This window comes from Rhinatrema bivittatum, chromosome 4, assembly GCF_901001135.1.
Source record: "Rhinatrema bivittatum chromosome 4, aRhiBiv1.1, whole genome shotgun sequence".
NCBI lineage: Eukaryota > Metazoa > Chordata > Amphibia > Gymnophiona > Rhinatrematidae > Rhinatrema > Rhinatrema bivittatum.
In genome coordinates, this window is record NC_042618.1 from 413,123,864 (window position 1) to 413,149,769 (window position 25,906).

General features: G+C 45.8%; 1 protein-coding gene across 1 annotated transcript in view; it reads left to right on the forward strand.

Moving 5' to 3' along the window:
- QARS (glutaminyl-tRNA synthetase) overlaps positions 1-25,906 on the forward strand; it is a 220,450-nt gene that overhangs the window by 181,832 nt on the left and 12,712 nt on the right. Inside the window, exons 19-21 of the mRNA XM_029601243.1 lie at positions 5,084-5,188; positions 6,303-6,395; positions 24,029-24,156. Coding sequence (XP_029457103.1) covers positions 5,084-5,188; positions 6,303-6,395; positions 24,029-24,156 — 326 coding nt within the window. The remainder of the gene's footprint in view (positions 1-5,083; positions 5,189-6,302; positions 6,396-24,028; positions 24,157-25,906) is intronic.

Sequence of the window (25,906 nt, forward strand, 5' to 3'; positions counted from 1 at the left end):
TATATTACATTACAGCCCAGTCAGTGTCCTGGGCAGAAACCAAGATGCTGTCACCCGCCGAGATCTGCAGGGTGACGACATGGTCCTCCATCCACACCTTTTCCAGGTTTTACCGCCTGGATGTTCAGGCTCGGGAGGACACAGCATTCGCAAGTGCAGTACTAAGTGGGTCACGGGCAGCCTCCCACCCGGTTCGGGAATAGCTTTTATACATCCCATTGATCCTGAGTCCATCTGCTACTCGCTAGGAAATGGAGAAATTACTTACCTGACAATTTCGTTTTCCTTAGTGTAGACAGATGGACTCAGCATCCCACCCATGGCTGCCGTCACTCATGGAATCCTCGGGGGACATCCCCGGGAGCGAATGATTCGAGGGTAAGCCATGATTTCCTTCATCTAGGACACCCACCCTATCAGGTGTCGACGTTTCCCGGTTGAGGGCACTGGCAGTCTCCAGCTATAGCCAATCCAACTGATTCAAATTTATAAAGTTCACCAAGTTATTCAAGTTCACCAAGTTATTCAAGTTCACCAAGTTATTCAGTCACACATATATCCACAATGCTTTTCGAGGAGAATACTGAAGAGCTGCACTTCCTGCAGGGGTATATGTACTAGGGCTGACGTCAGATTGAAATCTGATCCATCTCCAACTGCTATCAGGAGTACACTATACCCATTGGTCCTGAGTCCATCTGTCTACACTAAGGAAAACGAAATTGTCAGGTAAGTAATTTCTCCAATATTTGGTGCTACTTTATCTTTATTTATATTTATAAACCACCTGAAGCAGAAACTAGGCGGTGTACAAGTAATACAATCATAAATTAATTTACATAAACACATTAAAAAAACACATATATGAGACCATTTACAGTTAACACACAGGAATTGCTTGGTTAAAATTCTCAGATCAGATCATACGCTTCCTTAAATAACCATGTTTTCAGCAAGGATTTGAAGGTTTTTAGACTATCAGCTAGATGTAGGGCCTCTGGTGCAGCATAATCTTGCTTGGCGTACTGAAGGCATGTCCAAGAGGCCCCTTTGAGAGGACTTAGCCGGATATGTTAAGTCTAACTTATCCAATTAACTTTAACTGGGTAAATATGAATATTTCCTAGCGTGCAGCCAGATGGACTCAGGACCCAAGGGTATTGTGCTTTCCTGATAGCAGATGGGAGACGGAGTCAGATTTCAACTCTGACGTCAGCCTACACATGCCCGTGCAGCATGCTTAGCTCTTCAGTATTTCTCAGTCTCCCATAACAGATGCGGACACTGTCCAAAAGAATAGGGTAACATTTACAATAAAGAAGAAAAAAAAATTTACCTTTAAGAAGAGAGCCCCGCTTCTCCTGCGGTGAAAACCTAACGGTCCCTCCCCCAGTCGAGACTTTCCTGAGGTCGATTTGATATCCCTCAGAAGTGAGCCTTAGTCCGCCGGCCGATTCCCGGCGTGGACATTGCCCCCAGGGTGGCTGAAAGGCAGCGGGTGCAGATTCAAGCGCAGCGGTGAAGGTATTTCCCTCTCCCCCCGCAGCTGGAGACCGCCCGGCATGCGACTGGTAAGCACCGAGACCAGGTAAGGTAGAAACCTTTTCTTCTAAGTCTCCGGTCTCTAAGGCTCGAACAGCCATACCGACTTTCCTCTGAGGTTTAAATCGGGTTGAGCAGCCTTCCTCTAGCTAGGCCTCACACCTGTGGAGACCCTCCGGGGGGGGGGGCCGCCATCTTGTTGCTGGGGTCGTCGGCACCATCTTCCCCCCTCGCTGTCGGTACACGTGGAGCAGGCCAGAGGCCCAAGGCGCCTAACTTGAGCACGTCAGTAGGTATACACGCTTAAATGCACGCATATTTGGGTTGTGTGCACAGTGGCGCGCATAACTGTGCCACACGCATAAAATCCGCCGCCTGCACGCAATACTTGTGCGTACGTACTGCACATAACTTCTGTACTCCTGACGCGCACAACTAAGAGCATCCGTGCGCATAACTCTCACACTGACTAATCTTTAAGCCCTTCACGCGCACAAACAATGGCACCATCATCCAAGAAGGCCAAGGGACCCTTCCTTTGCCCAGCCTGCCACTTGAGCTGTGCAGCCTGAATTAGAATCCCTGCTGTGCCAGCAGTGCGAACAGAACCAGGGAGAGCCCAATAAAGACCTCCCACAGCCAGGAGCAGAATCCGGAACCACTGATGATGGCACCCTGGACCTAACTATGTCCAACTCGGCGCCCCTACAGGAAAGTTCCTCCGGGGCTACCACTACAATCCCTCCTGGTATCAACATGGACCCAGGAACCTTCTCCTGGGTGGAATTTTTCAAAGGGCTGCAAACCTTTCCAGACACAACTAGCCCGGGCTGTCCACTTGCCTCAAACTCTGCCGGAAGCACAAGCCCTTCCCAGCACCACCCGAGGCTCTTGAGATATGCCTCTCCTATCCAAGATCATCCCGGATGGGGAGCCAGACACCTCAGAGGAGGAAACAGACTCCCTGGAAGAAGGGGAAATCCCCCCAGGGATGGAGCCATACCGGACCATGCTCCGATTCTTTCACAAAGACGAATTACCAGTCCTCGTGTCCCCCAAACTATGAAGACACTGGGTCTCCCAGGCATGAACCCTACATTGGAACCTAAAAGGAATCCCATGGTGGTGTACCTCCGTAAAGCCTCATGCTATTTTCCTATGTTGGAGCCCATCAAGGAACTGATTGACCTGGAATGGAATGCTCCAGAGGCCAGTTTTAAAGGGGGACGGGCACTAGAAGCCATATACCCGCTGGAACCCACAGCCAAGGAACTTCTACGCTTCCCTAAAGTGGACGCTATGATCTGTGGTGTCTCAAAACACACCACAATCCCTGTGGAGGGAGGAGCAGAACTGAAGGATGCCCAAGACAGAAGGCTGGAAGCCATCCTTAAGCAGTCCTTTGACTCAGCAATGACGTTACAAGCCTCCTGCTGCGCCTTGGTGGCACGTTCCTGTTTGATCCTCTCCAGAGCCGCTACCACGCCCGGAGAAGCAATGGAACCTGCAGTCTCTTTCCTCACCGATGCTACCGCTGACCTCGTGCGCACATCATCCAGGGGTGTCGTCGCCGCAGTGGCGGCCAGAAGACAATTATGGCTCCAAAACTGGTCTGCTGATGCGACTTCCATGGTGAATCTCACAAAAATGCCTTTTAAAGGATCTCTCCTGTTTGGAAGCGAACTGGAGAAGTTAGCCAACAAATGGGGCAAATCCACAGTACCCAAATTACCTGAAAACAGGAAGAAAAGAACATAGCGCTCACCCACCCCCGAAGAACCAAGGGTAGAGGATTGCAGCGTTTTAAACCTTACAGGAACATACAGCCCCCATCCTTCACAGCAGGAAGAAACAAGGGGAAGCAGCTTCGCAGGTGACCATAGCCCGCTGGATCAAAGAAGTCATTAACGCTGCCTACATAGAGGCAGGAAAACCACTACGTCTACAGGTCAAGGCGCATTCTACAAGGGCCCAGGCAGTCTCCTGAGCTGAAACCAAGCTGCTTTCACCAGCCGAGATCTGTCGGGCGGCGACATGGTCCTCCCTATACACCTTCTCCAGGTTCTACCGCCTGGATGTCCAGGCCAGGGAGGACACAGCCTTCGCAAGGGCAGCACTAAGTGGGTCATGGGCAGCCTCCCACCCGGTGGGGGAGTAGCTTTTGTACAGCCCATTGGGCCTGAATCCATCTGGCTACACGCTAGGAAATGGAGAAATTACTTACCTGATAATTTCGTTTTCCTTAGTGTAGACAGATGGACTCAGCTTCCCACCCACGGCTGCTCCAGAAATAGAGAACCTCGGATATCAATCTCGAGACTGTACGGGTAAGCCTCTACCTACCTCTATGTTAAGACATCCGCAGTTACCTAGGTGTCAGCATTTGTTTCAGCACGCCAGTGGTCTCCAGTGCCAAAAAGATTTTATGGCTTTTTGAGGAGAATACTGAAGAGCTAAGCATGCTGCACAGGTATATGTAGGCTGATGTCAGAGTTGAAATCTGACTCCTCTCCCATTTGCTATTAGGAAAGCACAATACCCATTGGTCCTGAGTCCATCTGTCTACACTAAGGAAAACGAAATTATCAGGTAAGTAATTTCTCCATTACTACTTATCTGGCTGTTAGCTTGCTAAGTAGCACTGCTCCCATCTGCCTACTGCCCACTCACAACTTATCTATCTTCTTAGTCACAACTTATCTATCTACTATAAGTCACTTATCCAGCTAAGTAGTATTTGAATATTGGGCACATAAATTTCCATACTTGGAATTAACATAGCTTCTCATCCCTATTCCTGCCAATGCTCTCTATATCTGTCCCAAGTATTTTTTTAAATTTTGTTAGTCCTGACTTCCACTTCCTCTGCTTGTAGGTTGTTACCGACCTTCTTAAAGTGCCTTACGTAGTCCAACATCCAGACCCTGCCCATATTTTAGCAAAAAGCTTTGTAATAATCCAAATAGCCCCCAGAACTAGTAAAACTGCTGGGGGGGGGACCTTTTTTTTTTTTTTTGGCCTCCCTGAATTTATTGAAGGTTTGGGCTATAACAATGGCCACTCCATACAAGTTCCCTATTCTTCATGGAATCCTAATGCAACCATTACAACCATATCACTAATGTTAGGCTTATAACCATGGCTGCTCAATACAGGTTATCCCAGCCACCTTTGAAGCCCAGTGCAGCCATACTGCCACTTTGCCCATTGTCTTATATTCTTCCTCCTTTGACCCTCTAAAATTCCATATGTCTGAGCAAACACTCAAGTCCCCTCCCTTATTTCTTCTACCTGTTACTCTCTCACTCTCACTGTGTGCACTCTGTGCCAAGCATGTTGAAACAGACATGGTTTTGGTTTCTGTTACCTCTCTCAGGTTAAGTTCGAGCATCTACCACCCTCTCAAAGGGTTTTCTCATTTTTCCTATGAGCCTTCCTCCCTGCAACTTCACATCTTGATGCCTTTTCCTTCAGTGTCCTTGTCTGTGTGCAGTTTGTTGTTATACTCTGTTATAAATTGTTCTCTGGTTTGGTTCTTCAGGCAATAGATGTATCTGTTCCAAATTTCCCAGCAGATGAATCTAAGGGCTTCCACAAAATTCCTTTTTCTTCCACCATCTACATTGAGCAGACAGACTTCAGGGAGGTAAATTCTGAATCTCATTTCTTCTTTTTAAAAGTGCTTTGGACAGTACAGTGGATGTTACAACATAAGAGAAATAATGTAAACACAGAATATATGTATGCACCAAATGTGTTCACAATTTCATGAACATATTATATACTAGGAAGATCACTGTAAGGATAAATTGTATTGGAGAAAACCCAGCGTAGCATTTATGTGTATATAAATGAAGTGTTGGTGTTCAGAGACTGAAGTAAAAGCTCTTACACTAGCTCATAGGCTTAAGCAAACCCCTTATTTGTGTGGATAAGTGAATAGGTAAGAAGAGAGGTGTGTTCTACTTAGGTTCTCTATGTAGATGCCTTTTCTGCCTAGATGCAGCTCTTTTCCTGTGTGCACAATAAGTTGGGACTTTACACAGGTGATACACCAACAAAACTCTGCAAGTATTTCCCTCTAAAGGAGCCACCTCTATATCTGCAATAGTGACCTTTACACTTCTTGCAGTGCAATGGGTGTTGAAGGATATGACTGTCCTCACAAGAGAACACAGAATACTACATATAATGTACTTATGTTTTTGGAATCCTTTTTTTTTTTATTTTGGTATTGGCAAAGCATCCCACCACTTGTTTGAATTATAGACTTTGGTTCTTCTAAACCAAGAACAGGATACTGGTCTATTAATCAGTATATAGTTCCCATCTTCTAGCTTAAGTCCTAGTTATATTCCTTTGGTGTGGCCAGCGGAGGCTTAGACTTGGTAATGTGGGGCATGAAAGTTATGAGGAAACTGCCATCAGCCATAGACAGTGATTTCTGATCTTGCAGTCTTATTTGAGGGTATGGGGTCAACAAAACAACTTGCAGTTAAAATAGTAGCACTGTTTAAAGCTGTCTCACCTGTCTACACCTAGCCAGAGCTGGCTTGGGGGTGCAGTAATCACAGATCTAGAGATTCATCCTTGAATAGTGCACCAGTCATTTTTTTCATTTACAGGTTTGGAACTTTAACACTTTTCATCTAGTGGAAATTATCATTCAGTTGCATGAGGTGAAATGACTTGTTTTGAAAAGAGCTCTTGAAAATGTTAAATTTAGTGTTTGTTTCCTTTACAATTCTTTCTTTTTGAAGGTTATGGAGATGGGTTATAAACGTCTCACCCCGAATCAGCCTGTGGGTCTGAGGCATGCTGGCTATGTAATCTCCGTGCAGAATGTTATTAAGGTGAGAGAAAAGGGTGGGGGGGGTGAAGAGGTTTGTAGGGGTGTGAAATATCTTGCCTATGGACCCAAACCCCAAGAGCTCACCGCCTCAAGCTACTTGGGTAAGCTGATAATTTGTAGAAGCTGCTGAAAGTTGAACGAGTACCAGTTGCTTGTAATAATTTAATTGAATACAAAAGACTAGAAAGACCCATGCTCTTTGAAGGTCTTACACAGCTGAATGTTTACATTGCAATTTTGATTAACTCTTAGGTAAGATATGCCATACTGAGTCAGAACAAAGGTCCATCGAGCCCAGCATCATTTCTCTAATAGTGGCCAATCTGGGTCATTTCCAGTGTGTAGCCAGATGGACTCAGGACCAATGGGTTATGCTCCTCTGCCAGCAGATGGAGATGGAGTCAGATTTCAAAGCTGACATCACCCTACATACACCCCTGCAGTGACCTTAGCCCTTCAGTATTTCTCAGTCTCCAGCAGATGGTGGATGTACCTCTCCCTATGGGGATTGTGGTACTTTTTGGAAGGAGAAATTCTCCATTTAAACTGGAGAAAAATTTGAGCCCTGCTCTAATGCGGTGATACCTAAAGGTCCCTCCCCCAGTTGAGAAAACGAGCACACTGGTGACTGCCAAAGCCTTCTTCCCCTGCAGCCGGAGACGGTCTCTGTACTGAGCCAGTAAGCACTGCACCCAAGTAAGTATAAAAAAAAAATAAAATTTACCTCTAGATTCAGAGTCTATTGGAAGGGATTTCAGTAACACATCCTCCTGTCTCCTTGTTCGGCCCACCATACCGACGTCATTCCCAATCCCATTGGGGTAAGGGGAAGTGGGCTTCTGAGCGGCCCTCCAAAAGGCGAGGCCCCGCTTGAAGCTTGGTCAGGACACTGCATGATAGGCCACAGTGGCGCCATCTTGGACGCGTCTGTGTGTGTGCTGTATTGCCCTCCATACAGCATCGGTATGCGCACTGCGTTGGCTGTGCACATGTGCTGCACGCATACGTCTCACGCTTGCATATGCACACAACCTACTAAGAACAGAATACAGATAAAGCCAGGCGCATCCTGCCTAGGCGCCCAAAATATGTGCACATAAAATTTTAACCGTGAGCCGTCAGAACGCCACCAATGACTCTGGCAGCCAAGAAACATAAGCACCTTTCTCTCTGCGCTGCTTCACAGTCTGACCTGGATTCCAACTTAAGTCAGCACTGTGAGGAAGCCCAGGGAGAGTTGTCCTCCCTGGACATTTCTAAGCCCGGCTCCTTCCATTCAGAGGATGGGTTAGCTACAGCCTTAACTGGAAGTACCGTGGATCCGTGACTGGGTCATCTATGGGAGAGGGAAATTCAGCAGTGTCTATCCCAGTACCTCCTGGGCTAGGCATGGACCCGGCTGCCTTCCCTTGGGTGGAATTTTTCCAGGGCCTTCAAGCCTTCGTACAGGTGTAGTCTGCTACATCACTTGCTTCTGTCGGTTGGAATCTCAGCCAGTAAGCCCTCCCCCTCCCAGTCCTATCGACAGACCTAGAGGCATATCCCGCCTCACCAAGGGTATCCCTGGCAGGGACCCGGACTGAACAGACTAATAGGAGCATACGGATTCCTTGGAAGATGAGGAAAGTCCCCCTGGCTCCGAACCGTATCTGACCATGTTAAAGTTTTTCCATAGAGATGAATTGCCGGCCTTGGTTATCCAGACCCTGAAGATCCTGGGAGTTTCTGGGGTGACTTTATGATGGAACCAAAGAAGAATCCCATTCTGATTTCCCTACGGAAAGTCTCTTGCTACTTTCCAGTACTGGAAGCCATCCAGGAGTTGGTTGACCTGGAATGGGATACCCCAGAAGCAAATTTTAAAGGGGCACAAGCGTTAGAAGCTCTATACCCACTGGATCCGGCAGTGAAAGAGCGTTTGCATTTCCCTAAAGTGGATGTGCTGGTCTGTGCTGTCTCTAAGCGAACAACTATCCCAGTGGAGGGAGGAGTGGCCTTAAAGGATGCGCATGATAGACTGCGTCCATCCTTAAACAGGTCTTTGACGTAGTAGCAATGACCTTACCGATTGCTTCTTGTTGTGCCCTGGTAGCGTGTTTGTGTCTACTCCTCTCTCAGGAGATGGATAACTCGGGGGTGAATTCCAGGGTGGTTATGGAACCCGCTGCCTTTTTAGCTGACATGGGCTCGGATTTGGTCTGTACTTCGGCCAGAGGAGTGGCCTCAGTGGTGGCGGCCAGAAGACAGCTATGGCTATGGAATTGGTCAGCAGACACAACCTCCAAGGCAAATCTTAAAAAGATGTCCTTTAAAGGATCACTAGTTTTCGGAAGCAAATTGGAAAAGCAGGCCAGTAAATGGGTGAGTCTCCAGTTCCCCTGGCTACCAGAAGATAGGAGAAAGCAATTACAGCGCCCCTACAGAAACTTGACATTTCAGAGGTCTCAGCCCTTTGGGAGGTCTCAGTCCTTTCGTAGTCGACAGCCCAAGACAGGGGCAAGCTCGGGTTCAGGTTCATCCCAAACCCCCCAATGAAATATTGCCGACCCACCCTCAGAACGAGGAGAGAGGAGGTCGACTGTCCCTTTTCTATCAGCGGTGGGATGAGATCACTTCAGACAAATCGATACTGGAGGTCATACGAGAAGGATATGTGCTGGAATTTCACAGCGCTCGGGACATATTCATGATGTCTCCTTGCCACTCCCAGTACAAGAAGCAGGCAGTGGAGACTACTCTTTTAAGGCTCCTCAGGATGAGGGCTATAATCCAAGCACCAGCAACCAGGAAAATATGGGGCGTTATTCCATCTATTTCATCGTATCCAAGAAGAAAGGTTCCTTTTCGCCCTATCCTGGACCTCAAGAGCGACAGCCGACATCTACAAGTGAATCATTTTTGCATGGAAACCCTATGCTCCATGATAAGGGCTGTACAATCGAGAGAGTTCTTAACCTCCCTGGACCTATCTGAGGCCTACCTACATATTCCAGCCTGCCAAGAACACCAAAGTTTCCTATGCTTTGCGGTACTGGGTCGCCATTATCAGTTTCGGGCATTGCCCTTTAGCTTAGCCCCGCCCCCAGAACATTTTCCAAGATTATGGTGGTTGTAGCAGCAGCATTGGGAAAAGAGGGAATCCTGGTGCACCCATACTTGGACTGGTTGATCCAGGCCAAGTCCATGGAAGAGAGTCTCTGGGTGGCCAACATGGTGACTACCTTGTTCAGGAACTTGGCTAGGTCATAAACCTGGACAAAAGCAATCTCAAGCCCGTCCAGTTCGATACCAAGCAGGGCAAGGTCTTCCTTCTGACCATGCGGAAAAGGAAGTTGATGCCCCAAGTGAGTCAGTTGATGAACACAATATGCCCGACAGTGTGCAGCTATCTGCAAGTTCTCTATTTGGTGGCAATCCTGAATGTAGGGGCGAGGGCACAAATGCGACCACTTCAGCGCTCACTAATGTCATATTGGAACACGCAGTCTCAAGACTAATCGATTCACCTCCACTTTAAATGGGAGTATGCTCTCGGCTCCAGTGGTGGCTGCAAGAAGCTCATCTGAGTAGGGGTGTACCTCTGTCCTCCCCGAACTGGCTGGGGAGGACAGAGGTACACAACAGACATGAGCCTCTGGAGCTAGGGAGCTCGCTATCAGGAGCTGATGGCCCAGGAATGTTGGACCAAGGAAGAGGCCCTCTGGAACATCAACTGCCTGGAAGTCTGGTCTGTCAAATTAGTGTCTCTACAATTCAGCCACAGACTCCAGGGTCAAGTGGTCCATGTAATGTCGGACAAAGCAACAACTATAGCCTACGTCAAACACTAGGGTGGAACCAAGAGGCAGCAAGTGTCACAGGAGATAGATCTCCTTATGGAATGGGCGGAAATACATCTCAGATGATTTCAGCCTCCAGCATAACAGGGAAAAGACAATGTCAAAGCAGACTTTCTAAGCAGGGAGAATCTGGGTCCAGGAGAGTGGGCGTTGTTGGCCAAAGCCTTTCAGTTGATAGCAGATCGCTGGAGTCTCTCGTCCATCGACCTGCTGGCTGCATCCCACAATATGAAGGTTTCCCAATTCTTCAGTCGCAAAAGAAATCAGTGGACCCTGGGGATCGATGCTCTGGTTCAGACCTGGCCGGAAGAAGAGTTTCTATAAGCCTTCCCTCCTGGACAGGGTCATTCGCAGAATCAAACACTACAGGGGATTAGTCCTACTAGAAGCTCCAGATTGGCCCAGGTATGTGTGGTGCGCAAACATGCGGAGACTCCTGGTGGAGACCCCCCGTGCCTCCCATTGCACAGGGGCCTGCTACAGCATGGCCCGGTCCTTCACAAGGATCAGACTCTATTCTCTCTACAGTCTGGCCCTTGAGAGGGCGTGCCTGATGAAGTGAGGACATTCTGTGGCAATAATTGCCACCTTACTCCGAGCTCGGAAGATCTCTACGACCCTAGCGTATGTGCAGGGCTGGAGAGTATTTGAGGCCAGGTGTGAGGAAAGCAGTGCCCCTCCTCAGGTGTCAAAATCCCACTAATTCTGGAATTTTTGCCAGATGGCTTGAATAAAGGTTTGACCCTTAATTCCTTGATGGTCCAGGTAGCACACTCTCCTGTTTCAGGGGTGATGTGAACAGAACCCTCCGCCCGGCTCATCCGGACATGGCCCTTGTGGAATCTTAATCTAGTATTGGAATTTTTGGCAGGGCCTTCCTTTCGGCCGCTGCACAGTCTTTCCTTGTGTTTATTAACCTTGAAAACTGTTCCTGGTGGCTATATGCTCAGCACGTCGCATCTCTGAACTGCAGGTATTGTCCTGTTGGGAACCATTCCTCCGGATAACTCCAGGAGCAGTACAGCTTCTTACCGTTCCATCCTTCTTGTCCAAGGTAGTCTCTGCGTTTCATTTGAATCAGTCCATTTCGTTGCCATCCCTAGGTAAGGACAAGGAAGAATACTGCTGCCTCCATCTTCTGAATGTCAGTAGACTTTTGGTGCGTTATCTGGAATTTTCAGAACCGGTTCAAAAGACAGACCGCATGTTTGTCCTTCACAGTGGAAGGAAGCAGGCGAACCGGCTTCGTGGGCTATCATAGCTCACTGGATTAAGGGAGGTGGTCATGGGAGCCTATGTGGAGGCAGGAAAGCTATTACCTTCTCAGGTTAAAGCTCATTTCACTAGGACTCAGGCAGTCTCATGGGCAGAAACTAACTGCTGTCTTCCATCAATATCTGTCGAGCGGCAATGTGATTTTCTTGCACACCACCTCCAGGTTCTATCTAGAAGTACAGGCCCAAGAGGGCACAGCCTTTGCAAAGGCGGTATTAACCAGAGCGCGGGCAGTCTTCTGCCCCGATCGGGAGTAGCTTTTGTACATCCCATTGGTCCTGAGTCCTTCTGGCTACACACTAGGAAATGGAGAAATGACTTACCTGATAATTTTGTTTTTCTTAGTGTAGACAGATGGACTCGGCATCCTGCCCACTGCTGCCCAAGAATGGTGCCAAGGATTCGCCTGTGGAGTGCATATCGATTCCAAGAGATTACTGGTAAGTTGTCATCCAGTCCCTAGATCAGGGCATCTATATTCCTATTGATGTTCAGTGTTTGGTTGAGTACAGTTACGGTTATCTGTTTTTAATCATATTTTAAATCAAGTTTTTTTCAATAGTATGTCCACAGTGGCTTTTGAAGAGAGTACTGAAGGGCCGAGGTCATTACAGGGGAGTATCTAGGGTGATGTCAGCTTTGAGATCTGACTCAATCTCTGTCTGTTGGCAGGGGAGCATAACCCATTGGTCCTCAGTCCATCTGTCTACACAAAGGAAAACAAAATTATCAGGTAAGTAATTTCTCCACTGTCAGACCCATTTACATCAATCCCTCTTTATAAAACAGGTGTAATTTCCCTAAATACTTCCCAGGATTTCTGATCTTTTAATTTCTTCTGAAACTGAGTCAAGCTTCTCAGTCAGATTCCAAATGAACATTTGCAAAATCACGATGGAACCTGCAGCAGCCTTCCTGACGGACGCAAGCTCAGACCTGGTGCGCACCTCAGCCAGGGGCATTGCCTCGGTAGTGGCAGCCAGCAGACAACTATGGCTACGGAATTGGTCTGTGGATGTGACATCTAAAACGATCTCACAAGAATGCCCTTTAAAGGATCTCTCTTGTTCGGAAGCAAATTGGAGAAGTTAGCCAGCAAATGGGGCAAATCCCTAGTGCCTTGGCTACCGGAAGATAGGAGTAAAAGATCTCAGTGTCCCTCCCCCAGAAGAACCAAGGGCAGAGGCTCGCAGCGCTTTAGACCCTACAGGAACTTGCAGTTCAGGCACCTCGTCCCTCCGGAAGGTCCCAGCCCTTTCGGAACTGACAGACCAAGAGGGGGAGCAGGCCCGGGGGCAGGAGCCAGCCCTGCTCCACAATGAGAATGGGCCGACCCATCCACAGGAAGAGGAGATAGGGGGTCGACTTGCCCTCTTCTACCAAAGATGGGCCGAGATAACGTCGGACAAATGGGTACTAAACATCATTCGAGAGGGTTACTCTCTAGCGTTCTGCAGCATCCCTCGAGACAAATTTATGATGTCACCCTGCCACTCCCGCACTAAGAGACTGGCAGTAGAAACCACTCTAACAAGGCTACTCAGTCTGAAGGCTATAACTCCGGTTCCCACGCCCCAACAAAATACGGGGTGCTATTCCATCTATTTTATCGTTCTCAAGGATCATTCCGGCCCATTTTGGATCTCAAGAACGTCAATCATCTGCGGGTACTACACTTCCGCATGGAAACTCTTCGCTCCGTAATAGCAGTACAGCCGGGAGAGTTCTTAACCTCCCTGGACCTTTCCGAAGCCTACCTTCACAACCCAGGCCAACAGGATCACCAGCGCTTCCTGCGCTTTGCAAACTGGGTCACCATTACCAGTTCTGATCGCTACCCTTTGGCCTAGCAACCGGCCCCAGAACTTTCACCAAAATCATGGTGGTCGTGGCGGCAACACTGAGGAAGGAAGGGATCTTGGTACACCCTTACCTGGACGATTGGCTGATCAGGGCAAAGTCTTCGAAAGACAGCCAGCAAGTGACCAGCAGAGTCAAGAGCCTACTGCAGGAACTCTGTTGGGTCGTGAACACGGACAAGAGCAGTCTACAGCCCTCTCAATCTCTAGAATACTTGGGCGCCCGTTTTGACACCAAACAGAACAGTCTTCCTCCCTCCTCCAAGGAGAAGGAAACTGATGGAACAATTACGACGATTGATGACCAATGCAAGCCCCAAGGTATGGGACTACTTTCAAGTTCTTGACCTCATGGCATCAACCCTGGAGGTTGTCCCATGGGCAAGGGCCCATATGCGACCGCTCCAGCACTCCTTACTGTCAGGATGGAACACTGTCCCAGGACTACTCAATTTGCCTCCAACTACCAACAGAGGTACGTCTCAGCTCCAGAGGTGGCTATAGGAAGACCACCTAAGCAGAGGAGGAAGCCTATCCCCACCGAACTGGACCTTGCTCACCACGGATGTGAGCCTGCGAGGGTGGGGAGACCACTGTCAGGAACTGAAGGCCCAGGGACAATGGAACAAGGAAGAGGTGGAATGGAATATAAACCGCCTGGAAGCTCGAGCAGTCAGACTAGCATGCCTGCGATTCAACCACAGACTCCGAGGCAAAGCGATTTGAGTAATGTCGGACAACGCGACAACTGTTGCTTACATCAACCGCCATGGAGGAACCAGGAGCCAGCAAGTGTCTCTCTGGAGATAGACCCTTTCATGGTAAGGGCGGAGATAAACCTACAAGGGATCTCGATCTCCCACATCGCAAGAAAAGACATCTCAGCAGACTTCCTCAGCAGAGAGAGTCTGGACCCGGGAGAATGGACGCTGTCGACCACAGCCTTCCAAATGATAGTAAATCGCTGGGGCCACCCAGCCATGGATCTACTGGCCGCCACCCGTTTCAATGCCCAAGTCCCCAGGTTCTTCAGCCGCAGGTGAGAGCCACACTCCCACGGGATCGACGCTCTCGTCCAGACTTGGCCAGAGGAAGACTTACTGTACGCCTCCCCCCGCCCCCCCCCGCCCCATGGCTATTATTGGGCAAGGTTATCCGCAAGATAGAACACCACAGGGGATTAGTTCTACTAGTGGCCCCGGATTGGCCAAGAGGACCATGGTACACAGACATGCAAAGACTCCTTGCAGGGAACCCTCTGTACCTACCTCCACACAGGGACCTTCCCCGGCAGGGCCTGATTCTCCATGAAGATCCATCTCTATTCTCTCATGGTCTGGCCCTTGAGAGGACTCGCCTGAAGAAGTGTGGTTACTGAAAGGCCGTGATTGACACCCTGCTACGAGCGCGCAGGTTCTCCACATCCCTGTCATACATAAGGATCTGGAGAGTATTCGAAGCCTGGTGTGAGGACTGCGGGATACTCCCATGGATAGCCAACACTCCCATGATTCTGGAGTTCCTATAGGACGGTATGAAGAAGGGGTTGTCACTCAACTCCCTCAAGGTCCAAGTAGCTGCACTGGCTTGCTTCAGAGCAGAAGTGGACGGTATCAGACTATCAACCCATCCGGACTTGTTCCATAGAGGCACCACCCCTAAAGTGGCCGGTGCCTCTATGGAATCTCAATCTAGTATTAGACTTCCTAGCTGGAGCTTCCTTCAGACCAACACGCGGTCTGTCACTACGCCTCTTAATATTGTATTCCTGGTGGCAATATGTTCAGCTCGTTGCATCTCCGAACTACAGGCACTATCCTGTCTGGAACCGTTCCTTAGGTTCACCCTGGAACCATATAGCTGCGCACTGTCCCCTCCTTCCTACTGAAAGTGGTTTCCGAGTTTCACTTGAACCAAAGAGTAATTTGGGGAGATAACCTTCTCTGGAACAGGTTTCATGGGTAATGATTCAGGTGGACTGAACCATATCACGGTGAACCTAGAAGATGTGGTAGGCCTTATTGATAAACTGAAGAGTAGTAAATCACCTGGACTGGATGGTATACACCCCAGGGTTCTGAAGGAACTAAAAAATGAAATTTCAGACCTATTAGTAAAAATTTGTAACCTATCATTAAAATCATCCATTGTAACCTGAAGACTGAGGATAGGCTAATGTAATCCCAATATTTAAAAAGGGCTCCAGGGGCAATCTGGGAAACTATAGACCGGTTAGCCTGAAAAATTAGTGGAAAGTGTTCTAAGCATCAAAATCACAGAACATATAGAAAGACATGGTTTAATGGAACAAAGTCAGCATGGCTTTACCCAAGGCAAGTCTTGCCTCACAAATCTGCTTTACTTTTTTTAAGGAGTTAATAAACATGTGGATAAAGGTGAACTGGTAGATGTAGTGTACTTGGATTTTCAGAAGGCGTTTGATAAAGTTCCTCATGAGAGGCTTCTAGGAAAAGAAAAAAGTCATGGGATAGTTGGCAATATCCTTTCGTGGATTGCAAACTGGCTAAAAGACAGGAAACAGAGTAGGATTAAATGGACAGTTTTCTCAGTGGAGGGGAGTGGGCAGTGGAGTGCTTCAGGGTCCCAATCTTTTTAATATATTTATAAATGATCTGGAAAGAAATACGAGGTAATCAAATTTGCAGATGATACAAAATTGTTCAGAGTAGTTAAATCACAATCAGATTGTGATAAATTGCAGGAAGACCTTGTGAAACTGGAAAATTGGGCAATGAAATGGCAGATGAAATTTAATGTAGATAAGTGCAAGGTGATTCATATAGGGAAAAATAACCCATGCTATAGTTACACAATGTTAGGTTCCATATTAGGTGCTACCACCCAAGAAAGAGATCTAGGCGTCATAGTGGATAACACATTGAAATCATCAGTTCAGTGTGCTGTGGCAGTCAAAAAAGCAAACACAATGTTGGGAATTAGAAAGGGAATAGTGAATAAAACGGAAAATGTCATAATGCCTCTGTATCGCTCCATGGTGAGACCGCACCTTGAATACTGTGTACAATTCTGGTCGCCGCATCTCAAAAAAGATATAATTGCGATGGAGAAGGTACAGAGAAGGGTGACCAAAATGATAAGGGGAATGGAACAGCTCCCCTTTGAAGAAAGACTAAAGAGGTTAGGACTTTTCAGCTTGGAGATGAGACAGTTGAGGGGGGAATATGATAGAGGTGTTTAAAATCATCAGAGGTCTAGAACGGGTAGATGTGAATTGGTTATTTAGTCTTTCAGATAATAGACTAGGGGGCACTCCATGAAGTTAGCATGTGGCACATTTAAAACTAATCGGAGAAAGTTGTTCTTCACTCAACGTACAATTAAACCCTGGAATTTGTTGCCAGAGGATGTGGGTAGTGCAGTTAGTATAGCTGTGCTTAAAGGATTGGATAAGTTCTTGGAGGAGAAGTCCATTACCTGCTATTAATTAAGTTGACTTAGAAAATAGCCACTGCTATTACTAGCAACGGTAACATGGAATAGGCTTGATTTTTGGGTAATTGCCAGGTTCTTATGGCCTGGATTGGCCACTGTTGGAAACAGGATGCTGGGCTTGATGGACCCTTGGTCTGACCCAGTATGGCATATTCTTATGTTCTTAAACCATCTCACTACCATCTCCAGATGAACATAAGGACTCGGAAGACTCACATCTTCTTCGCCATCTGAATGTTTGCAGACTGGAAATATCGGAACCGGTGCACAAAATGGAACACTTGTTCGTCTTTCACAGCAGGAAGAAACAAGGAGAGGCGGCCTCGCAGGCGACCATAGCCCGCTGGATCAAGGAAGTAATCAAGGCAGCCTACATAGAGGCAGGAAAACCCTTACCCCACTACAGGTTAAGGCTCATTCTATGAGGTCACAGGCAGTTTCTTGGGCAGAAACCAAGCTGCTGTCACCCGCCTATATCTGTCGGGTGGCAACGTGGTCCTCCATACACACCACCTCCAGGTTCTACCGCCTGGATGTTCAAGCCCGAGAAGACGCAGCCTTCACAAGGGTAGTACTAAATGGGCCACGGGCAGCCTCCCGCCCTGTCCGGACCCACAGTTGCCCGGTGTTGGTGTTAATTGGTTGAGTGCACTGGCGTTCTCCAGTTTGGAAATTAGTTGAACCAGTTCAATCAAGTTTTAATCAAGTTTAATCAAGTTATTTAAGCAAAGATATATCCACAATGGTTTTTCGAAGAGAATACTGAAGAGTTGAGGTTACTGCAGAGGTATATCTAGAGTGACATCAGCTTTGAAATCTGACTCAGTCTCCCATCTGCTAGCAGGAGAGCACAATACCCACTGGTCCTGAGTCCATCTGTCTACTCTAAGGAAAACAAAATTATCAGGTAAGTAATTTCTCCATTGCATTATTCTAGATCTGAAGTGGGTCAACAAATTTCTAAGGGTGCACTGAGAGGAGAGGATCACCTTGCTGGTGGCTGGAAAGAATCAGTAAGTACTAATTGTAGAAATGTTTAAAACTTAAAAGTATTGGAGAAGTAAACTATTGGGGGTATATTATTTAGTGTGTTTGTGTGTTTTATTTTAAACAGGTAGTCAGAAAGTCAGGCAACAAACAAATTTGTGTTTGTATTTCCCAATCCACCCCTAGTTCATCCTTGAATTTATAGGCAGGTGTCACTTTCACACTTTAAAAAAAAAAAAAAAAAAATCAACCTTTTAAATTAAACTCAGAAATTCCCCATACCTTATCAAGAGTTTAATCATTCCCTTGTAGGTTACCTCCAGATATATAGTGAATACACTAATACATTTAAAGGACCCTAATTCGTATGCAATCCTATGCCCATAGCAACCTAAAACTTAACTAGGACCTGAACAAATCTAAGATGAAGGCAGCAGTCCAGCATCAAAAGTCACATGTATGATTTTTTACCTGCTGGTGAGAAATATATATACATGTGCATCCGATGCAAAGAGCTCCTGTCTCTCAGAGAATGAATCCAATTTCTGGAGGCTAGAGTGACAGACCTGGAGGAGCTGAGGCAGACAGAGAGGAACATTGTTACTATGTCACTGAAGGTCTCGTCAAAGTCCCATCTCCAGTCTGGCATCCCTGGTGCTGCCTTGGAGGAGGAAGATCTCATGATTGGACAGCATCAACTGGTGCAATAGGAAATGATCCTGTAGCAAGAACGTGCTCTCCAGGTGGTGCATTGTTATCTCACACCGAGGAGGTCTCTCCCAGGGATTCTGCCAAGGAGGAAAGGGTTAGGTTGGCTGTCATAGTTGGTGATTTGATTATTAGGAATGTAGATAGCTGATGGGCATGAGGATCACCTGGTAACATGCCTACCTGGTGCGAAGGTGGCGGACCTCACGCATCACCTAGATAGGATTTTAGACAGTGCTGGGGAGGAGCCGGATGTTGTGGTACGTATGGGCACCAACAACATAGGAAAATGTGGGAGGGAGTTTCTGGAAGCCAAATTTAGGCTCTTGAGTAGAAAACTGAAATCCAGACACTCCAGGGTAGCATTCTCTGAAATGCTCCCTGTTCCACGCGCAGGTCCCCAGAGGCAGTCAGAGCTCCGGAGTCTCAGTGCGTGGATGAGACGATGGTGCAAGGAAGAGGGATTCATTTTTGTAAGAAACTCTGGAGCCTTTTGGGGAAAGGGGGGGTCTTTTCCAAAGGGGTGGGCTCCACCTTAACCAGGGTAGAACCAGGCTGCTGGCACTAACCTTTAAAAAGGAGATAGAGCAGCTTTTAAACTAGAACAATGGAAACATTAGTTAGGGCATCCCAACAGAGAGCTTCCACTAATAATAAAGGTAGTCCAAGTGCCTATAATTAAAAACTCACCTGAGCTAAAAAAAAAAATAAATTCCAATTTATCCCTGTCAACTAAAAAGCAGAATGTAAATACAAACAAAAAACTCACTTTAAAATGTTTTGTATGCTAATACCAGAAGTCTAAGTAGCAAGATGGGAGAATTAGTGTATAGCAGTGAATGATGACCTAAACTTGGCATCTGACATGGTGGAAAGAGGATAATCAATGGGATAGTGTTATACCGGGGTACAAATTATATCACAATGACAGAGGAGCATTTTGGTGGCGGAGTTGCGCTTTATGTCCGGGTTGGCTTAGAATCCAACAGGATAAAGATCCTGCATGAGACTAAATGTACAATCGAATCTTTATGGGTAGAAATCCCTTGTGTGTTGGGGAAGAGAATAGTGATAGTGAGACAGTAAAATGCTAAGAGAATTTAGGGAAGCTAACCAAACTGGTAGTGCAGTAATAATGGGAGATTTCAATTACCCAATATTGACTAAGTGAAATATCAGGGCATGCTAGAGAGATAAAGTTCCTGGAGGGAATAAGACAGTTTTATTGAGAAATTGGTTCAGGAACCAACAAGAGAGGGAGCAATTTTAGATCTAATTTTCAGTGGGGCGCAGGATTTTGTGAGAGAGGTAACTGTGGTGGGACCGCTTGGCAATAGTGATCATAATATGAACAGATTTGAATTATTGACTGGAAGGGGGATAGTATGTAAGTCCATGGCTCTAGTGCTAAACTTTCAAAAGGGAACTTTGACAAAAATGAGAAAAATAGTTTGAAAAAAAACTGAAAGGGTGCAGCTACAAAAGTAAAAGTGTGCAACAGGTGTGGACATTGTTTAAAAAAAAAAAAATTACCATCCTAGAAGCACAGACTAGATGTATTCCATGCATTAAGAAAGGTGGAAGGAAGGCAAAACTATTACCGGCATGGTTAAAAAGTGAGGTGAAAGATGCTATTTTAGCCAAAAGATCTTCATTCAAAAATTGGAAGAAGAATCCTTCAGAAGAAAATGGGATAAAGCATAAGCATTGGCAAGTTAAATGTAAGACATTGATAAGACAGGCTAAGAGAAATTTGAAAAGAAGTTGGCCATAGAGGCAAAAACTCACAATAAAAACTTTTTTAAAATATATCCGAAGCAGAAAAGCCTGCAAGATAGTCAAGTGGACCATTGGATGATAAAGGGGTTAATGGGGCACTTAGAGAAGATAAGGCCATCGTGAAAAGATTTAAACAATTTCTTTGCTTCAGGTTTTACTGAAGAGGATGTTAGAAAGATACCCATTCCATAGAAGGTTTTCATGGGTGATGATTCAGATCAACTGAACCAAATCATGGTAAACCTGGAAGATGTGGTAGGCCTGATTGACAAACGAAGAGTAGTAAATTACTTGGACTGGATGGATTACACCCCCAGGGCTCTGAAAGAACTACAAAAATCTAATTTCAGAATTATTAGTAAAAATTTATACCTATCATTAAAATCATATGAGATACCTGAAAATTGGAAGATGGTCAATGTAACCCCTATATTTAGAAATGTATCCAGAGGTGATCGGGAAACTATAAACCGGTGAGCCTGACTTCAGTGCCGGGAAAAATCGTGGAAACTGTTATAAAGAATAAAATCACAAAACATTTAGATAGACATGGTTTGGGACACAGCCAACATGGATTTACCCAAGGGAAGACTTGCATCACAAATCTCCTACATTAGTTGTAGGGGGTGAATAAACATGTGGACAAAGGTGAACCGGTAGATGTGGTGTATTTCGATTTTCAGAAGGCATTTGACAAAGTCCTGCATTAGAGGCTTCTAAGAAAACTAACGTCAGCATTTTCTACATTTCATAGTGCTTGGTTGACCATTATCAATTTCAGGCTCTGCCATTCGGTTTGGCTATAGCATCAAGGACCTTCTCAAAGGGAGCAGTGGTGGCAGCTTCACTTAGCAAGAAAAGCATCTTGGTCCATTTGTATCTGGACAACTGGTTGATCAGGGCCAAGCCCAGTGCCGAGAGTCATACAGTTGTTACAGGAACTCAGATGGGTAGTCAACCTATCATGCGCAGTTCCCTGTACGTACCCGGATCAGTCCAAACTCCTGGATTTTGCCTCCCCAGCAGCAGATGGAGACAGAGAAAGTTGTGACAGACTCTGCCATATATAGCGAAAGACCTTTCTGCCAGAGCAGCAGATCCAGAAACTTTGGAGACAAATTAGGACCTTACAGGCAACAAACCACCTATCTGTGTGGATTTACAGGTTCCATCCAGAGGATGGTTAAATCCAGAGGTGCCACCAGGATCCATGGTGGCACCTCTGGATTTAACCCTGTAGGCCAGGACTCGCATACCTTCTCTTCAGAGGTCCTTGCTCTCAAGTACATGTAAGTTCTCAGTCTCAAGAGTACATGTCAAAACTGTCTCTCCTGGTAGTGGTGAAACAGGAGTTGCTGTGGTGGTTGTAGAGGGATCATTTGCCTAAGAGAATGGAGTTGATGAACCCGAATGGATCAGGGTGACCACAGATATGAGTCTGGGAACTCACTTCTAAGAGCTGGGTGTGATATTGGGAAAACACCATTGCAGTAGCCTACATAAATTATCAGGGAGGAACCTGGAGTCAGGTTTCTCTGGAAATAGATGCACTTTTCATGCATGGCACAGCATCATCAAGCTCTATTGGCACCTCTCATAGCAGGCGCAAATTAGATTTGATGGCACAGAATACAAATGCAGACAGGCTTCTCGAGTGCTCAGAATGTATGTCCTCATGCAAATGTGGCCACAGGAACTGTAGATTTTTCGCCAGTGGTCAGCAGACTGCTTCAGAGAATAGCCTATCACCCAGGCTTTGTTCTTCTAGTTGCTCCAGACTGACCTCTCAGACCTTTGTATGTGGCTCTTTGATGACTGCTAATCAACAGTCCTTTCCATTTGCTGATGCACAAGGATTTACTGCATAAAGGTCTGATTCTCCATGACAATCCCGATCAATTTGGTCTTGCAGTTTGGCCCTTGAGAGGGCTAAACTGTGGAAGCGGGGTTATTCCATGGCAGTGGTGAGCACTGTTGCAAGCTCAAATTTTCTGCGCCATTGGTGTATATGCGTCTCTGGAGGATTTTTGAGCATTGGTGTCTGGAGCGGCAGTGTGTCCCCACCAGAGCAGTAATTCCCTTGATTCTGGAATTTCTGCAGGAAAGTTTGTGTAAGAGGTGGGCCCTTAGTATGCTAAAGGTGCAGGTGTCGTCTAGGATAGGCAGACCAGTTCACACTTTTACCCTAGGCTGCCTGTACTGTACTGTACTATATTATCTTTGTCCTTCTCAGGGACATTCTCAAAGGCAGAAATCAAAGGCCAATGTGAATCTCTTGAGTTCCCAAGGGACCTGGTAAGAGTGTGCCTTCTGAACCTGTTATGGTTACTGCATTTCCTTCTCTTCTGAATCCATTGCTTTTCCTCACTGGAAGTGGGAAAAAAAAATTGTAAATGGTTGGGGGAGGAAATGTATTATGTAAAAGTTCTAGCGTTGTTCAGTTATCCACAGTTAGCTTTTCCAGGAATACTGGCAGGCTGATGTCAGCACAGGGGTATGTGAGGTGACATCAGCGAGTCCGTTGCTCTCCATCTCCATCTGCTGGTTGGAATGCATAACCCACTTGAGTGGGCTGGCCTGCCTGTCCTAGAGGAAAGGAAATTTCATTTCCTGTCCAAGCATTAGTAGGGGGAATAACAACATAGAGAATTTTTGTAAAACAATTTAGTTATTCATTTACTACTTGAACAAGAATGTATTCCTTTTTGGGATGGAAAAGCTCCCTTATGGAGAAATCCTCAAAAGCCCTAATCTAACTTGTAAAAGAGACAACTGAGAGGAGATATGATTGAGATTTATAAAATCATGAGTGGAGTGGAACGGGTAAATAGGGAACAGTTATTTACCCTTTCAGAGGACACACTATAAAACTAGCAACCAGCAGATTTAAAACAAATTGTAGGAAGTTTTTTTTGTTTTTTTTTCACGCAGCACACAAGCTATGGAATCTGTTGCCAGATGGCATGATCAAGGCAACTTAACATGGAGTTCAAAAGAGGATTGGACAGGTTCCTGAAGGAAAAGTCCATAAACGATATTAACCAGGTAGACTTGGGAAAGCCAGCGCTTATTCTGGGAGTGAGGTACAAGAAATAGATCAACCTATTGCAAATCTGTCTGGGATTTGTGACCTGGACTGACCACTGTCTGAGACAGGATGATGGACTCTATGGACCTTGGTGTGACCCAGCTTGACACTTATTTATAGACCAGAATATGGAGCTTTGAAGGAGCAGAGCTATATGAGATTTCTGTACAGAGGTTCTTTTACAGTATTGTGTACTTTTCTCCTTGCTGTCTCATACATAAAAAAGAAAAAAGCAATTCAAGCTAAAAAGCCCTTCTTTCCTACCCTGTCCCCAAAACAAAATAACTTTTAAATAAAAATGTGCTTCCATTGTTTGAGGCTTCTAATCCATAGAGCAGATCTCCAATTTCTGAACCCATTTAGGAGCACAGACCTCTCTGATAAGCTTGCAGGGTGGAGGTTTGCTGTTGGAAAGAGAGGAGTTCCCTTGCTGCATACTTGCTGGGGTGTATCATGTTGTGTTAACACTATAGACCCACCAAGGTGGGCCTTTCAGCATGACTGATTTTTATTTTGAGTTGGCCAGTATGAATGTTTTCCTTCAGCTTCAGTTACTTAAGCTGTCCCCATAGTGCTTAGCAGTGCTGACTATTTCAGTGCCGCTGATCATTTGTTTCCTGTGTAGAATGGTAGCAGCAAAGTGGTAGAACTAGAGGTGACCTGCACAAAGTCAGATGCTTCTGAGAAGCCCAAAGCCTTCATCCACTGGGTATCGGATCCTCTTCTCTGTGAGGTGCGAGTGTACGAGAGACTGTAAGTATGTGAAAGGCACAGAAATGCTGTTAATGTATACAGCAGTGGGCAGTGACTTTTTTTCTGATATGTATGATTTTGTGATTAGAGCACGTTCTGTTGCAGTTGACAAAAACTTCATACAGACATATGTCTGTTACATGGTGCAGCTGCTTATTATTAAATGATAACGTTTTTGATGATCCATAGGAAGAGTGTGAGACACTAATAAGCTTTGGATCTGAAAGATACACTCAAAACCAAATTTAGCTACTGTAGAAATGTTTTAATAAATACAATCCATATTTTCAATAACGCAATCATTGCTTCAAAAGGTAAACGTAGATCCAAAACTACTTGGTGTCTCTACACTCTTACTTTTGGTTCTCTATTTTGGTGTGATCATTCTACCTCCACTTATCTACTGAGTTTTTGATGATACCAGAAGTGCGGGTAGAGATGGAGGGCCAGATGTGCTCAACCTTTTCTCTTATCAACACAAAATGAAGGGAAAACCTCTTTTAGTATATCTGGCCCTTGATTTAATTTGGGAGTGGAGAATCCCCATAAATGTAGGGCCTCATCAGCAACAGCTCTGATGCACACCAGGTTTATTGTGTAAGAGTTCAACAGCTATTGGCACCTTAACATAAGAGAAGCATATAGGAAAGAGGTGAAGGGAAACAAAAGACCCTTTTTGATGAAAACATTGTAAGTTTCTTATATTTATATTACCCTAAGAATTACAATTTTAATAACCATCCTAATGGTCTAGTGGGGCTGTTGGAAGAGGAGAGACTGAAGGGATATGAAAAAGATATTGAAATTTCTCAAAGGTATAAAGTGAAGCTTTCTTTTTCCAAAGAAAGAATGCTCAAGCGTTAGCAGTATGAGGATCCAGAGGGGTAAAGTCAGGAGCAATGTCTGAAAATAATTTCTTTACAGAAAGAGTGGTGGATGCAATAAATTGGCTTCTCAGGGAAGATGGTGGCGACAAGAACAGTAATGGAATCCAGGAAAGCCTGGGATAAGCGCAGAGAGTTACTCATTGCGTAAAAGTGAAGTGAAAGCCTAAGATCAGCTGGGATCTGTAGCTCTGCTAAAGGAAGGAACATGGGCAGACTAATGGTCCTTATCTGCTGTCATATTCTACATCCATATGGGATCACCTGTTTCATGGATGCTAATCACATGGAAGCCTGTGTGTGGGGGAGGGGGGACTGATTGATGCTGTATGTATATTTAGGGAGTCAAAAAAGTCATCTATGGAATTTATTCTAGAGCAAGGCTTTTAATTGATACCTCAAGTTGAATTACATTCAGGTACTGTAGGTATTTCCCGGTCCCCAGATAGCTTACGATTTAAGGACTTAATTTACTAAGCCCTTTTCTCCATTTTGTACCTAACAGAAAAAAAGCTTAGTAAATAAGGGCCTAAGTTTTTTTTTTTTTTTATCTGAGGCAATGGATGGTTGAAGTGACTTTCACAAGGAGCCACAGTAGGATTTGAACTGTGGCTTCTCTGGTTCACAGTTTGTGTCCCTAACCACTAAGCTGCTATTCTACTCCTAAAGATGCATAACGTGTAGATATCCTTTTCCTCTCTGAGCTGCTGTTTAATTTTTGGAACTGCTTTACTCCAGGCCAACTGGCCTATATTCAATTTATTTTATGAACTGATGAAGCTTCATGTGTGATGCTGCAATCCTGGAAGTGAGGACTTCATAGACATTCATGTATGAAATCCCTGACTGGATGGACTCCTTTCTGC